This window comes from Toxorhynchites rutilus, chromosome 1 (assembly GCF_029784135.1).
Source record: "Toxorhynchites rutilus septentrionalis strain SRP chromosome 1, ASM2978413v1, whole genome shotgun sequence".
In the NCBI taxonomy this organism is placed as follows: Eukaryota; Metazoa; Arthropoda; class Insecta; order Diptera; family Culicidae; genus Toxorhynchites; species Toxorhynchites rutilus.
In genome coordinates, this window is record NC_073744.1 from 150,472,749 (window position 1) to 150,489,284 (window position 16,536).

A 16,536-nucleotide genomic window follows, 5' to 3' on the forward strand; every position below is an offset into this window, starting at 1 on the left:
TCGATCAGATTAAGGGGCTTAGAGGCACGAATTTCGGACGTTTCTTCGAGCTCCAAAAAAAGAAAAACAAAGAATATTTTTACCATCCATTATATCACTATTTGTTTATCTATCTTTCAACAATAAAACAAAAATTGAACGGAAAAAAATTATCCATAATTAGAGGGGGCTCAAAAAAAATTGTGCCATGGCGTACACGATTCCAGCTCTTCTGGTTATCTGAAACAAACAAATCGAACAGATTCTGAATCAGTAAAGATGCCACTATCGGATGAATCTCGGACAAGTCAAAAACGTGTTTTTTGACAAAATGGCGGAAATTTGAAGAAAAAAATGCTGTTCAAAACAGTTTTTTTCGAGTTTCTTGATTTTTTGAAAATATTAAAATTACGAAATAATGATTTTTTATAGATTCATGCGATAGAGAGATGTATACAGATTGTATTCATATAAACATAAATCGGATGAGTAGAACTTGAAATATCGTGTAAGTCCGTTTGAAAAAACATGTTTCGAGAAAAACGCGTTTGAAGTTAATTGTTATGGCCGTACTAGATAAGATATCGCATCACTAAAATGGCTATAACTTGGTAAATAATGAGATTTTCAAAAAGTCTCTTCTATGGTATATTCTTAAATGTCTGAATTAGAAAAATTTGAAGAAAAAAATTGATTTTTTTCAAATTTCTAGACTAGAATACCCTCTTAAAGAACGCAACATTATGCTAATTTCATTTCGGAATAAGGGTTTTTTTACCGAGAAACACTTCAAGGGACTTATCTCATACTGCGATTCGTTTCATAAACGCGACGAAAATACATATTTGTAGCGAATTGTAAAGGGCAAATCATTCGCAAGAATGTTGCGTTAAAAAAAACTTAGCAAGTGAATGGAACCCCGAAGCAGGTTTTCGCTTAAAGAATGTTATGGCTGGGTCTGGTAGGACTGGAAGGAAATCTGTATCATGAGCTTCTACCAAGCAACTAGTTTCGATGAATTCCAACAAGTATTGTTAGCAGCTGAACGTATTAAAATCAACGATACAGAACGCATCTAGGGCTCTTCTAAAACTCCACCCGCCTTACTCACCAGATATTGTATCTTCAGATTATTAACTGTTTAGATTCTTGTAAGAACTTCAACTTACTGCATAGCATTAGTTCTGAGAGGATGGAATTCTCAAGTTACATGAAGGAAGCTGAAATATTCAGGAAAAAACGGTGCATCTATAACCGAAGGGATGTATGTCTACAAAAATATGCTTTTGGTTTTTTCCTTAGAATCGGCATGAATTTTTCAGGACAATATTTAGCATGATTTAACAATTAAGGGTTGTAGGTCAACGGAATTATCGATCACGATGATTCTGCAGTTGTTTTGTTTTTACTAGGTTCATTAGAGCCATCAGGCACTACCGAACCTGTAAAAGCGAAAGTCATTGATGTTTAGACGAGAAAATTCTGTTTTCAAACAAAGTGCTTGATTTCATTGTCTGATTTTTTGAAAACTCAAACATCCAGCCAGCTCCAATAAAAATACTCGAGAATAAGTTCACAATCGATATTCTTAAATGGATATGGAGATGACGTAAATGAAATTCGGAAGAAAATAAAGAGCTCCCGGACAATGTTGAAAAAAATAGAAGATTTCAAGACAAATCGATACCATTGGTAAGGCTATAATTTTTATCAATAAAAATATGGAATAGAAAATATAAACAAACTTAAAATGAAATTTAAGCGAAAAAAATAGATTTTCTTGATTTTTTATTCAAAACCGGAGGAATGTCCACGTGGACAACAGGGGGAGGGGTATAAGGAATGTCCACGCTTGTCCACGGAGGGGGAGGGGGGTGTCTAAAATCATGCTTTTTCTGTCCACGTGGTATGTGGACAGCCCCAAAGATAAGAAGATCTCTCCCAAAGGAAATTAATTCCGACCGCAAAGGGTTAATATTTTTTGGGAAAATTTGTGTATATAATCTTAGAGGTTTTTTATCATTTCTCTACAAAAGAAATTGATGTAATCATTCTACTCTATGTGAATCTACTTTCAGCGTATTGAACATCCCGATTCCTCATGGATAGGCTGACCAAACTGGATGTCTTTGAGCTTGGAAGGGACTCAACCCTTTTTCGCCCTAATGGAGAGTGATACATTTTGAATTTTTGAAAATCTGATTTTTTTTCACGGTTTTAGGTAGTCCTCTTTGCTAGAAGCAAGATATGAAAAGACTAAAAAGGGTACCAGAGATATGTCTTGCCAATGCATTGCTACAGATAGATCCTAAGTCGGTCAAGAATTGCACCTAATACAAAACTTTCAGCGAGATTTCCCAATTTTTTTCCAGATATCTTAAAAAGCCTTCAGAAAGATGGTGAACAGAACCAAGAATTGCGACGTTTAGTTTTGAGACAAACTCAAATAAAAATCATTAAAAGAAGCCAATAGGAAAAATCTGTTGCACCGTGCAATTTTATTCGAATTTGAATTTGAATTTAAATTTTACTTATTGTATTCGCAGAAATTTTACACAGCTGTCATCGACATTTTATTCATTGTTTGGCAATCAATATTGAAAGCTTCGCTGTGGAAGATTGCAAATATTTTCATATCTACACTGTTCATGTAGAACAATTGAAGAGCTGATCAGTAAACAGTAGGGGTAGTGGGGGCAAAGTGGTCACTTGCTTGTTTGGTAGTATAACTATTGACTACTGACACCGTATTGATAGGCACCTTATGTTTGAAAAATTTTATGAATTTTGAGTCACCCTGCACTTCAGTAGAGCTTTCTCGTGAAATTTAGTTCATTCAATCTGATATATTGGACAAATCATCAGTTTGGACGAATGTTCACATATTCTAGGGGTGGTGAACAGATATTTTGTTTAGTCTCAGCGATTAATTAGCATAGAAATTACTTTGATGTTTGGGGGCAAAGTGGTCATAGGTGAATAACGACTTACAATGTTCTGCTTACTAAAGCTGATATACCGCATCACATTCTGCTCTTGAAGAAGATCCATTTGTGGCTTTGACCCTGAATAAATATGCCACTCCAACTAAACCAAGCCTCATTATGCGGAACGTTATGTGTTTCTTACTACGTTTTTGTATGCATGAGCAAATTTAAATTGAGACTATAGGTGAATAGGCCAAGCTTATTTCATACATGTATCTACTATATCAAATATGATTTGAACATATTTGGACAAAAAAAACGCATAAATCTATCCCATTTAACTTGATATGTGTGAGTGACCACTTCACCTCCAAACAAAAAAATGTTCGGTTTTTCACCTTTTTTTTTCTAATGATGAAAAGTGTACTATTTTGAATTTTTATAGTAAAAGCCGTTTACTATCTTGTAGAACAATGAGTTGAACCATAATATTCTTGGAGAAACGGGAATTAAATCGGTATGTGGACGCTGGAAATGGGCATATTCCTTAGGGTGACCACCATATTCTTGCTATTGATTTGGATTTGTGGACATTTATGGACAACATTCTTCGAACATCAAATTCTGGTTGCATGCAGTTCTGTTTTATTACACCTTATACATACACACACTTTCAGATTACATCTGGGAACATTTCAATATTAGGTCAAGTATAATAATTATGGTAATACAGTTGAACAATCGCACTTAATTTTGTTTGCACTTTTGTTATGTTTGTGATTCTCCGTGAGATCAATTCTGAAATGTCCGATTCGTAGCACAAGATAGTCTGATCTCCCACATCGCGTCTGTTCTCTAGTGCGGAACGTTCAAATCCCCCAAATCCAAGGCGTTCGTCATTCTTCTATACGTAATTATAAGGAACCAGTTGTTCTAGATATGTGCGACCAAAATCAAATGAATCAATATTAAATTCCTAACAGTCCTACCTACAAAATTATTACAAATTTCTCATTCTACCAATTTCACTCTCTTACTCTGTGTAATATATAAATTTGTAGGTCGTTCATGCGCTGCCTTTCCTCACACTAATACTTTGGATAGGAGTGTTACATTGATGTTGTTCACCATGCTTTGTCATCTTCAATCCTCTCTCAAGAAACAAAAAGGTTCAGTCATTTTTTTATTTATTCACTATTCACTCACGCAGACTATAATTCCTGTAAATGCACCTAAAATTGTTTCGCTATATCTCCGTAAGAAGTTGGTCTCTCGATGATTATCTTTTCAAAGTACTACAAAATAACCTCCGATGGGTACGGGGCTCAGTGCCACCGATAACAACAGTGTTGAAGATTTTTAAAGAAACGACGATCGTCGGAAGTTTTCCTCTGGGTTGGTTCAAGCAAGGCCTAGTGTTTTGTAGTGCTACAAACGCAGTTCGCGCCGAAATGAAGCGCAAGCAAGGGATGGTGATGGTGGCTCTAATCATTATTAGCTGTTTTCGAAGGTATTACCTTGGCGCGCAGCATTGCCACCAGCTTCGATGCGAGTGGTGTGCTGGGTTGGGCTTGTACTTGCTTCTTCGGTTGTTGCTGGAGATGATTTGCTTGCTGCTGGTATATAGAGTTAGATGTTTGAGCTAGCGACTGACTGTCTGCTTTGAAGGAGCACTGAGATGTCGTTTGTCCATCGCCAGAGTCTATGGGGAATATATCAGTTATCGAGAGGTAGTTCATGGGTATCGCGTAACAGAATTTTAAGAGGATCCTTAACTTATTTTGGGCCAAGCGTTCGAAAAATCGAACAGCAACTTTGATATTTTTTCTTGTCGTTGGAAAGCAACCATATGGTAATGTTATTGTCGGAAAGCTACATTCTTGTCCGTATAACCTTAGGTGATGGTGGTCCGTACAATTTCGTGCGAGAAGGAGCTGGAGGAAATCATCAGTACGTGGAATGATGCTTCTAGTGAGATTGCTATTGTAAATATTCTTCCGCCAGATCCGGTGGGCGACCTCACCGATGAGGAAAACCTTAATGACGATTCAATTCAACAGAATGACACAGAATGTTTCTGTGGTAAGATGGCCCTGCCCTCCACTTCACATAAGAGAGATAGTGAAACACAGACCTTGTCTCACACAAATTAGCAAGTGTTGGAGATTGGCTATAAGCCATTGAGTGCATTTCCAGAACTTCATTGGAAAAGTCTTACAACGGTTGAATATTTTGTTTCGCATAATAACGAACCTTTGGCTACTAAAGCCTGTCCACGTTAAATTTCGGACACTTTTGAATGTCCGAATTGAATGAAATATTTCCCTTACATGACAGCTGAAACCCTCCTCTTTATTTCGATGTCCAACATGTTTACATTCTTCTTCAGTTTGGGAAAATGGCGTCGAATCAAGTGGAAGTATGCAAACGCATTTTGCGCGAACTGCAGCAAAATCCAACACTGTCGGTACGCGATCTCGCCAAAAAGCTAAAACTTCCGAAGGGTACCGTGTTTATTGTGTGCAAATCGTTTGACCAGCGCTTAACTGTGGATCAGAAGGTTGGAAGCGGAACAAATCGAAAAGTATGCTCCCGACGGATGGACCGAAAGGTGGTTGCCATTATTGTGAAACATCCCAGCCTTTCAGTTAGAAATGTGGCTCGGAAGGTTGGAAAATCAAAATCATTTGTACAAAAAGTGAAGCAGAGGCATGGACTGAAGGCGTACAAAGTGAAAAAGGTGCCCAATCATGATGATAAACAAAATTTCACTGCAAAAAGCCGTGTGCTCTACACCCAGTTTTTGCAAAAATGTTCATGTACCATAATGGACGCTGAAACTTATGTTCTCGAAGACATCAAACAGCTTCCGGGTCTCGCTTTTTATACTGCAATGCGAATGAATGCCATATCCGAGTGTTTACAGACCAAGAAGCAGTTTAAATTCCCAAAAAAGTACTTGGTTTGGCAGGCCATATGCAGTTGTGGCCGAAAGTCCAAATCTTTCGTCTCTACCGACACTATCAACAAAGATGTCTACGAGAAGGAATGTCTCCAGAAGCGGTTGCTACCATTCATAAGAAACTACGACTCTCCGGCGTTATTTTGGCCAGATTTGGCCTCTTGTCACTATGCAAAATCCATCCTGAAATGGTATAATGCAAATGAGGTCAAATATGTACCAAAAAACAGCAAATCCACCAAACTGTCTAGAACTTCGCCCGGTGGAAACGTACTGTGTTCTGATTAAGCGAAAACTATTCGAAACTAAGAAGAAAGCGAATGGCATTAATGATTTCAAAAGGAGATGGAAAAACGCCGCCGCCAGCATATACTGCACGGAACCTAATGACAGATGTTCTCAAGAAAGTTCGTGAATTTTACAGACAACGTAATTAACTTCGAAGTAGCCTTTCCTTGTTTTAGATGTAAGTCTATTCTACTGAAATAAACAATCGGTTTTGTTGTATTACGTGAATGTATTACGTTTACTGGCATCATCATGGTGTCCGAAATTTAACGTGGACAGGCTTTAAACAACAGGAGTTCTTCGATACAATCAAAGATTTATCACCGTTGCAACTCTTTCTCAAACTGTTTGATGATGAAGTTATATCACTTATTGTACGGGAGACAAACCGATATGCTGGCCAGAAAAATTCCACGTTTCTACTCGACATCATAACCTTGAAAAGATTCATTGGAATACTGTTGTTATCTGGATACCACACCCTCCCCAATGTTAACGATCAATATCATTGTCAGCTCAACGTCAATATCATTGTCAGCTCGACGATTGCAACAAAATCGTATTCTGTCGATGTCAGGACAACAAGGAATTAACAATCGCTATAAACTTTGATCAAATCAAAGCAACTCATTCTGTTAAACGTTGGCGCAAAGGAGTGCAAGGTAAAGTGCGATTCACATACAACATACACGTCACGTCTCGTCACGTCACGATACGTCAATGATTCTACCAGGAAATTCTCATGAAAACATTCACATACACCAGCAAAGTAACGACGAGTCAGCATACGTTCAACGAAAACGACCGGCAGGGTTTGTAGAAAAGAATAATTGACGGAGACGGACGGCTCGTTTGGTTTTTGTCTGGGCTTTGTGTCTCGGCTTTTGTTTTGATTTGGTTATACAGTAATTTACATCTACATCGACATTAAGCTAATTGAACAGATCTGTGATGCAACACGTTTGATTAGACATTTTTACCTCTAGTTGGACATTTTTGTAAACATTGAGTTCGGGGCCCAAATTATGGCCCCACATTGAAAGTCGCCACCAGTCGCAAATGTCCAATTACTGGTCAAAACCGACTCCAATGCGACACTGAGTGGCGCCTCAGCATATCGCTTTACAAGTAACTTACTGTATTTTTTATGCCAACATATCTCTTAGCTCCAAATTTCGGAGTGAAAATCATTCGCGACTAGTTGAAAGAATTATTCTATTTATTATTATTATTATTGCATAAAGGTCGGACTACGGGGTTTAAGCATTTAAATAATTGAATTTAATGATTCTCATTGAATTTTTCAAAATTTAGAACTGATTCTAGGCATGCTGATTTGAAAGAGGGCATTGCAATTTAAAATTGTTGTAGGTGGCGACACCATGAATATAATTAAATAAATCATTCGTTTGGCATTTGACGTGACGGTGCTGGTGGAAGCATTGACTGCATGTGTGAATTGGTGGAGACGTTGACGGAACGTAGGCGTTCTTCTCCGTAACGTGCTATGTGAATCGCACATAAAAGTACAGGCGAACTTGTTACCGTGCAGCAGCCCCATGTGTTGTATAACTACAATAAAAATATGGGTGGCGTAGATTTGCACGACAATACAGCGCAGAACTATTAGATCAACATTCGTTCGAAAAAATGGTACTGACCCCTATGGATAAATGCGTTGAATTTTGCAGTCGTAAATTCGTGGAAATTGCATTGTTTTGTAGCGAAATACAGAGGCGAAACTTCCCTGCATCAGAAGGAATTCAGAGTATTGATTACCCAAGCGCTGTTACTGACTGGTGATCCCACTACGAGCGACGAGGAAAAGGAGGTTGAAGATTTTGTCCCCAATAACATTCCCCGTATTAGCAGAGGACACCTTATTATAAGGCATCCCGGATTCAAAGTACGTTACTGTCAGTGGAGATGCTATGGCAAACCAACATATTCCGCCTTATTCCGCCCGGCGAATGAGGTGAGATAGCAAAGTTTTTTACTTTATTTTGGAAACCACCTTACTTCTTAGCTTCTAATTGATACCAGAGTCGATAACATATGAGGACACGACTTCAAATCTCACCTATTGACAAACTATAGTCACCCCATTCGCCTTCGGGAACACCGTGACTTGAGCCATCTCAAGCCACTCGCCGCGTGAAATAGGAATGATCCCCCCTATTCCACGCGGAATAAAAAATGCAACAAACATTACCATATGAAAATGCTTTGATAAAATCCATGAATAAAGTCTTACTATTACGATAATCTGTAACATTGATGACGTAGTTAAGTTAATAAAATAAACTGTTTTTCCGCAGCGTATTTATACTTTGCAGGTTTTGGAAATTGTTTGGTTTTTTCGGGAATTCGATAATAAGAAAGCAATGATTGTTGAGCGTTGACATTTCTCCACCAGGAACACGATGAAAAGCAATAGTTTTCGTTAGAAAGAAAAAGCTTGCCGAAAATAAGTTAAAATAAAATAAAATATGAAAGGTCTTGTTGGCGAATTGGCGCCAACGCGCCGCTACTGTAGTCCACTTTTAGCCAGCACACAGCAACCCAGCTCCGACCAGCATGGTTCCTATGGTTTCAACACGGTTTCCATGTACAACAAACAACACTGCGAAAAAAACACTGAATAGTAATCCTTGAGAAAAAAAAAATAGTTCATAGAAAAAGGCACAAGCAAGAGCAAGTGCACATCGCCAGTTGAGGTTGAAATTTAAATTAAAATTACTGAATTGTATCAAATACTATGAAAATAAGTTTGGAGCCTACGTTATATGAATTCAAGTTTGCTACAAGAAACGCTGGTATATTGAACAATTGATCTACAAGAAGCTCTTAATATGATTGATAGACAGGATTAGGTAGCACACAGGGAAGGACTAAACGTAAGTCTTTTTAAAATGTATTTAGTTTCGTGAAGGCTCTTCTATAATTAAGGTATTGTAAACTAATACTCTGTAATTTACAGGAAAATAATAATATATCGCCCAATTATAAACCCCAGTCGTCGGTTTGCTGCGTTATTATTATTTTGGAAAATCCTGATCCGAATCAGTTGGCAATCTCCAACAGGTCTCATATCTCCATAGGTGGATGAATTCAGGTTTTTCCTTCGGAAACTTTTATCTTCCTGCGCTTGTTCGTCTCGGAATGTAAAATTAAAGCATTCATTAATGTCCTATATTTGCTAATTGAAGAGACTTTTTGTTCGCAGTGAGTTTGCACTTGCGAGAAAAAAGTGCAGGTTTCGGCCAATGTTCGATTTTTCGAATTCTTGTACATAAGGGTTTCCAAAGCGCTAATAATCAAAATTAGACCAATGGTTTTCGTAAAAAAAAAAATTTTTTGCGACTTGGTTGTTAATGGGTTAATAAACTCACCATCCGCATTCTCATCGTCCTCGATGTTCAAGTTGGAGATGTCGGACAGCGTGAGATCCTTCTCTTCCTCCTCCAGCAGAAGGCTAGAATACGAATGCGAAGTGTTGTTATCCGTGGCGGACTGTGATGGTGGCAGCTGGTCGGATTCGGTGCTGTTGCAATTGATGTGGTTGAGCGCTTTCTCGTCCAAATCGCTTTCACTGCTACCGGTGTTCGAATAATCCAAATACGAACTACAGTTCGAGGATTGCTCACTGTCACTGCTACACACCATCACCACATCGTCGATATTGATATCATCCGAGTTGGAGGAGGATGTGCTGTAGTTGAAATTATAGTTCTCATCGCTCTCCCCCGACTGTTGGTCAATGTTGGCCTCCGATGCGATTTTCGACAGGATATGTGGGTAGAAATCTCTGGCCGTACTGTTGTTTGGCTCATAATGTAGTACTTAAAAAGAGGATGGGAAGAATAATCAATCGATTGCTTGGAACGAGGCCAACCGACATCACATACTTAATTTGCAATATTTAAGGGCATTGACGTAATCCCGCAACATCACCGCCGACAGAAACTATTGGGATAAAATGGATTATGGTAACGCAAGTTTTATAAAAACATATGAAGACACATGAATACCTCAGCCAGCAGCTCAGTAGGTGCGGAGATGCTCTCATCTGCATCCGTATACTCGGAAAGGCTTTGACTGAGGTCATCGTTCGAGGGGGACTGAATGATTAGCGTTTCACTACCTACTGCTACGACCGGATCCACCGTTACCAGCGCCGTCCCTGCTGATGCTGCTGCTGCAACCCCCGGGTTACCCAGCAGCGTGTTTCCGTTCGCTTCGTCCAAGTACGTCTATGTATTAGAAGGATAAGGTGATAAAGAAGGGGAGATATCAACTTTGACCGACTGCTGCTTGAAACGGGTAACTCCTAATATGCAAATCAACTTTTTATCAAATGTCCTATCAATAACTGAAGATTGATCATTTCTTAAATGTAACTGACAAATGTTAACATGATTCATACTCAAAAAGTGAGTTTAGATGCAATTCGTGGAAGATATTAAAAAAGTACTGTACATTCTGTGTGAATCATTTATGTTCACAAAACTTTACATTCAGCGTCGACTCATTATAACATCGTAACATCATAACGTTATTATAGCAAAAACACCGACTCCTGTTCTAGGTTATCATAGTTTATTCAAGTTTTTCACTGAGTTCTATTGATAACAATCAACATGGTTCTTAAAATATGTTTTATCATAAAACGATCAATATGAGAAGTCCCGATTATGTAGTATATTTTTTTTTTGCTTTTTTCCCGAAAGAGATTAGCCACCTTTGCTGCATTCGCTTCAACCGGTATCGTTTCAAGTTTTGTAATCATCCCCAGATAGTGATCTGTATCGATGTTAGCGCCACGATCGGTTCTGACGTCGATGATATCCGATATGTGCCGACTTTCGATCAAAACGTGGTCTATTCGCGTTTCTGTTTGCTGAGGTGATCTCCATTTGTAACGGTATTGGAGACTGTGCTGGAAGAAAGTACTACGTATGGCCACGTTCTTGGAGGCATCGCATCCTCAGTATGCACATTCTTTCTGCATCCCCCATCATGATGAAAGCTGTGCCCAGCTCGTATGTGTTGCCGCAGCTCTGGTAGATGGTATACCCACCTTGGAACGATCGCACCATCGAACCTTACCAGCACACCTCTTGCTGCGCTACGATATTGAATTGGGGGCTCTCAATATTTCCGAAAGAATTCGGGATACTCACAAGAAAGTTGAGAAACTTGCAGTTTCATGTTCCGAGTTTCCAAACTCTAGTCCGTGTTCTTTGCGTGGGTTTAGTCCGATTGTCCAGTCTCGAATTTCTTTGTGCATTTTCCTGTACGTTTCATTTTTTCGGATGGCTTGCAGGGCTTGCACCAACCCCTGTCTCGCCGGAGGATCATCGTGCTCAGCTCCACTTAGAGTCCCCGCTGGCAAGAGGACAGAGATCATCCGCCCCTGACATGAAGAACAAACGCTATTTTGTGCCGCACCTTCATGGTGAACAGAGGACAGATGACAGATGGCGCCACGATTTGGCGCAACTTTGCGGCGAACCCGCATCCAGAAAGTCGTCAAGGCTGGTCGAATGCGGTGAGCGGGACATGTTGCAAGAAATCCGGACAACAGACCCGCAAAGATGTTGTTCGCATCGGAATTTTTAGGGACAAGGAACGAGAAGTCCTGTGGGTGATGTGATTGAACCGGGTGGAGCAGAGCTTGGAAAAAATTGGTGAAGCTCGAGGTTGAAGAGAAATGCAACCGTGGAACCGGTGTATTGGTGAAATATTGTTAAGGAAACCAACATCATAACGATGTAGAATCTTCGTGAATGAAATCAATAAGAAAAAAAATTTAAAACTCATGGCCTTTCCTGGTTTTAAGGACTCTCATCATTATATTTCACCTTTCCTACAAGGAATAAGAACACAGCGATATCATCGCAATTGTTATGATCTACACCACACTGAACAATATATGTCACATAAAAATCAATACCGATATGCGTTTTTGTATTCACTTTAAGGTAAGGTAAAACGGAGCAAAAATAAATTGAGAACCATCGATTTTTTTAGCACCCAATGAAAGTTTGGAAGGATGCATCGTCACTAGGATCGAAACCACTTCGTTTAGTTTCCAAGGCATCAGGCACGGATACATTTTTCCTTCTTATGATACACACCGAAACATATAACAAGACCACTATTTCGCACTACTATTTTGCAGAGATTCTGCGGATAGCAACGACATTTACCGTATTCATGAAGAGCCGTGACATCGGAAACTACTAAACGCAGTACAAACTCTGCAAATTAAACCTTTACTTTCGGTCTCTTCTGGTCAAACCGGAGCCTGGAGGATTGCTATAATTAGGCTGCAAGTGCAAAGTCAAAGCCGTGGGAAAAGCACATTCGAATAAGAAGCTCGCTAGCGATGCATATAATGTGGTGCAGGCGTGTGATGATAACCAACCAATTATTGAAAAATCATACACCGTAATCAGCGAGCACTGTTCTTTTTCTTCCTCACTCGGTTCACTGCTAGCTCCAGATTTGTCGAAATTTAGGATGAGACTAAGCACAGAATTCGCGATAGATTTTCATTTGCTTGCTTTTGCAGCGGTAACTACGTCTTGTTGCTGTGGAAAACGGTGGAAAACTTAAAGGAAAAACAGCAAAACAACGCAAGCAGCACAGCGATTACTATCGCGGTGTATGGGTAAGGGAAAGATACGAACACAGACGCACGCGAGGAAGGATAATTTTCCACAAACCGGAAAAATGACAATTTGAAATTGACGGTTCAGATAGATCGAATGGGGTTGTTCCATGAGTTTGTTATGGGTGTGCAGAATAGTAGAACAAATGGAACCGAGCAACTGTTCCCTTGAAGTTTTCATGTTGAGTACCGGTACGAACGACACGATCTTTCACAGAATATTTCATAGAACTATTCAAATAGGAATCGAATAATTTAGAACTAAAGCTGTACTGAAAATTCATGATCCATTCATATATAATTGACGAATTTCCTGCCAACTCGTCTTAGGAGTTGGCAGCACCATCTCAGATAGTAGTGAAACGTTGTGGGTATAAAGACATGGGTCATTTAAGCAACTTTGCATACTTGAAATATTCGAAAAAAATTAGACTACATTTTGGAAATAGTTTTTTTTTTAAATCCCAAAAATATATATATATGAATAGCCCTTAAAATTTCCAACAAGTCGTCCATACATCGAAAGATGGGCACTTTTACAGGGAAAAAGTTTTTCGAACAACAACTTTTTCATTTTTTTCATTCAAAAAATACTATTAATGCTTAATTCGAAGCATTTTAATGTATAAATTATCGCAATTTGCATGCTCTGCTAACTTTTCTCAATTTAAAAACATGTCAAGAACATATCAAACGTGAGAATTTACACATAAAAATGTTACGAGCAAAATATTTTTTTTTCAGGAGTCTTCATACAAAAATGTCTTATATTCCTAAAACTACAACAGATAGAAAGTTAATGTCTTCGACAAAAGTTCATATTTTAATAAGATCTAAAACTTTGTCGAATACTTTATATCGCTATCTTGAATTTAAAAAAAATCGGATTGTATTTTTTTCAGAGAAAATATTAATTTTGTAGGTACCATAGTTTTTAAGTTATAAATTTTTGTAAAAAATTAAGAAAAAAAATTGTAATGGGTTGTAGCTAGGACACGACCGCAGTTTTCGACGTAGAACTACGGAATTTTATTATTCAATCCACTTGTTTATCACTTCGGATATTATTTTAGAATGCGTCGAAATTTTTGAAATGTCTTTTTAGATATTTATTTTTTTTATTACTTCAGTAGACTCGAAAGAGTCGAGTAGAGTCGAAAGCTATCAGCACTTCTCTTTTATTTGGTTCAACTCGCATCAAACTTTCTCCTTCTCACTCAGATATCGATTACAAACTATGAACCCTTTCGCTCCTATATTCCGCTTGACATGTGATCGAACCCTACAACATGCAACAGTAAGGTTACCCTGCTGGAATTTTAAAGCATACTTTCATGAAATATACGTTTGTTTAATAAATGCAGTGTATATCTATATTCCAAAATTCTGGATACTCTTCCATATCCGCACTAGCACAAAAAAATCTCGTATGCTGCTCTTCTTTAACGTAGCACACCTCGATGCAGAGGGCAAGAAAGCAATCCTCTCCCGCTCGATGCGGCTTCGATGGCCACCAAACGAGAAGTGGTGTGGCTTCAAATCGCTCATGGTTTATTTAAACCAAATATGTTGAAAACCCAGAAACGAATGTATCAGTTGCTCGTTATTGACAACTCTGTTCGGGAATGCACACAAATCGGAAGAACAAATATATGGGAAAATTAGAATGCTTCCAGTTTTCATTAATCTAAACTGTTTAGGAATTAGTGGATTGTACTGTAACGAATCTTAGAAAATTTTCGATTCCATTGGTATGCAAAGTATCAGAATTTGTTCGCTGTGAAAATAGTTATTAACGTTAACTTTATTTCACAAAAACGTCACCGTTTTCTGATTTGGCACCCTTCCTGAAAAACGTAGTTCTACGTCAAAAAATTGGCTTTTTCCAAAAAGTATTCTAATTATTTTACGAGTATTTCAAGTATGCAAATTTGCTTAAATTACCCATGTCTTTACACCCACAACGTTTCACTGCTATCTGAGATGGTGATGCCAACGGCCAGTCGAGTTGGCATGAAATTCGTCAATTCCGGATTGTCCAGAAAGTTGGTGCACATTTTTAGGACAGAAATCGAAAGCATAATTTTTATACGCTTACACTCTTTTTCTTCTTAGTTTGTTTATCTACGAAGACTTCAAATCTTTCCATTCATTCATCCTCAATAGAAATACCTCTATTCAATTATATATGTACCGTTTTGATTCAATCAATTTAAAATGTTCATCCATCCCATCCATCCATCCATCCAGTTTTTGTCCCTCTAACAATTTTACCTGAACAAGTGGTATTTTGAATGTGCAATATCTGGTTAGTTTAGCGGGTGGGATAGCATATCCCAGCGAATACAGCACGAGTTCTTTGAGGAAAAGATTCATCCGCCGCACAGTGATCCCTCAGAAATTCTAGGTAGCATTAAATAGAAAAATGAATGGAAATGCCTTTAAATTTGGTGTACGGGGGTTTTCGAAGGTGCTGAATACATTTTTGAGTCATTTTGGTTATGAACCTTAAAGCGAGGGCAGGAGGAGGAGGTAAAATTTGAAAAATTGGAAAAACACGTGTGGGGTGTCTAAATATATGTTTTCAAACTTCCTGAACACATTTTCAATATTCATTTTACCCTAAAGTGACCAGATAGTTAGAGGTCTAACGCGGGACACAAAAAACAAAACGTTATGTATATACGTTATGTGAACATAAACCATAGTTTAGAGCAGGGTTTCTCTCCCCCCTGGGGTCAATTTCGGTCTCCCAGGGGTCGACATGAACGAAAAATGATTTTTGGGGGTCGACCAGGTCTGAAAGTCGACCCCTATTGAATAATACAAGTCCTTGTTTTAAGCTTTCAAGATACAGTATAAGTTGTGTTACGTGATCCAACATGATTTTTAAAGAAAGTATTATTGTTATACTTGAAAAACTTATATTTAAGTTAATCTAACCATGTACCGACAGGTTCGAGGAACAGACCAAACAAATATTTTAGGTATCCAATATTTTTTAGGCAATTGAATATGCTTGTGCTTGTCGTGTTTTGTGTCGAATACATTGATCGAATTTCATCTGTTAAAATGAGTCAAATATTTGGCTTTGGTCAAACAGTGTATGAGCACCCTTAGTAGCCAGCACTAGCTATTGGAAGGATGGTATACAGTTCGTGAATGATTGTTTTTATGAACTTATACAAGTTACCGAAACGGATTTTAGAACTTTGTATAACGAAATGGTTTCGTTGTTCAAGAGAGACAAGGCAATGACTATAACTTCACCAGGCAACTAACTTGGCGCTTTGCTTAAAAGAGATTGTCCATCGCTTTTCATTATGAAGAGTTTTTGCTATATTTCTGCCTTATGCTCTTCGTATGCGTGTAAGCATATCCCAGATGAAATTGAGCAAATCACTAGCTGTCTCAGAAGCAGTCCCTTGTGGACTACTGAGTGTGATGAGATTCAGGAAATACTTGAATTAAAACCCTTGAAATTGCTGCATCCATACGCGACTAGAAGGCTCTCACTGGAAGCAGTGATGCATGTGCTTGTCAGATATGATTCACTCCGAATCTGCCTTGGATTTGCGAAACATATTAATCATGTTGAGAACGCCTAAGTGGTAGAATGATATTTATTTGACATTTTTGTCATACATACTCAAAATGATTAACTTATTGAGCGAGAGTCCTACCGATTCTTCATTCGAGCATTT

General features: G+C 38.3%; 1 protein-coding gene across 2 annotated transcripts; it reads right to left on the minus strand.

Moving 5' to 3' along the window:
• Window positions 1–3,528: 3,528 nt before the first annotated feature.
• LOC129762822 (uncharacterized) lies at window positions 3,529–12,818 on the minus strand. 2 transcript variants are annotated; one of them, XM_055761367.1, is made up of 6 exons: window positions 12,587–12,818; window positions 12,369–12,488; window positions 10,188–10,409; window positions 10,065–10,122; window positions 9,549–9,998; window positions 3,529–4,608 (listed from the first exon to the last, which is right to left on the minus strand). In XM_055761367.1, exons 2-6 carry the CDS (start codon window positions 12,390–12,392, stop codon window positions 4,391–4,393), a joined length of 972 nt encoding a protein of 323 aa, XP_055617342.1. In that variant the 5' UTR covers window positions 12,393–12,488; window positions 12,587–12,818; the 3' UTR covers window positions 3,529–4,390. The 2 variants fall into 2 exon arrangements, with proteins under 2 accessions (XP_055617342.1, XP_055617341.1); XM_055761366.1 differs by having other exon boundaries at window positions 12,369–12,818.
• Window positions 12,819–16,536: the final 3,718 nt, after the last annotated feature.

What these genes read in the sequence shown, in the direction of transcription:
- LOC129762822 (XM_055761367.1), bottom strand. Translation starts at nt 12,392, where the DNA reads ATGTCACGGCTCTTCATGAATACG. An exon ending in CCTTAAATATTGCAAATTAA is followed by an intron (nt 9,999 to 10,064) that starts GTATGTGATGTC and finishes CCTCTTTTTAAG; the next exon opens with TACTACATTATGAGCCAAAC. An exon ending in GGACGATGAGAATGCGGATG is followed by an intron (nt 4,609 to 9,548) that starts GTGAGTTTATTA and finishes TATTCCCCATAG; the next exon opens with ACTCTGGCGATGGACAAACG.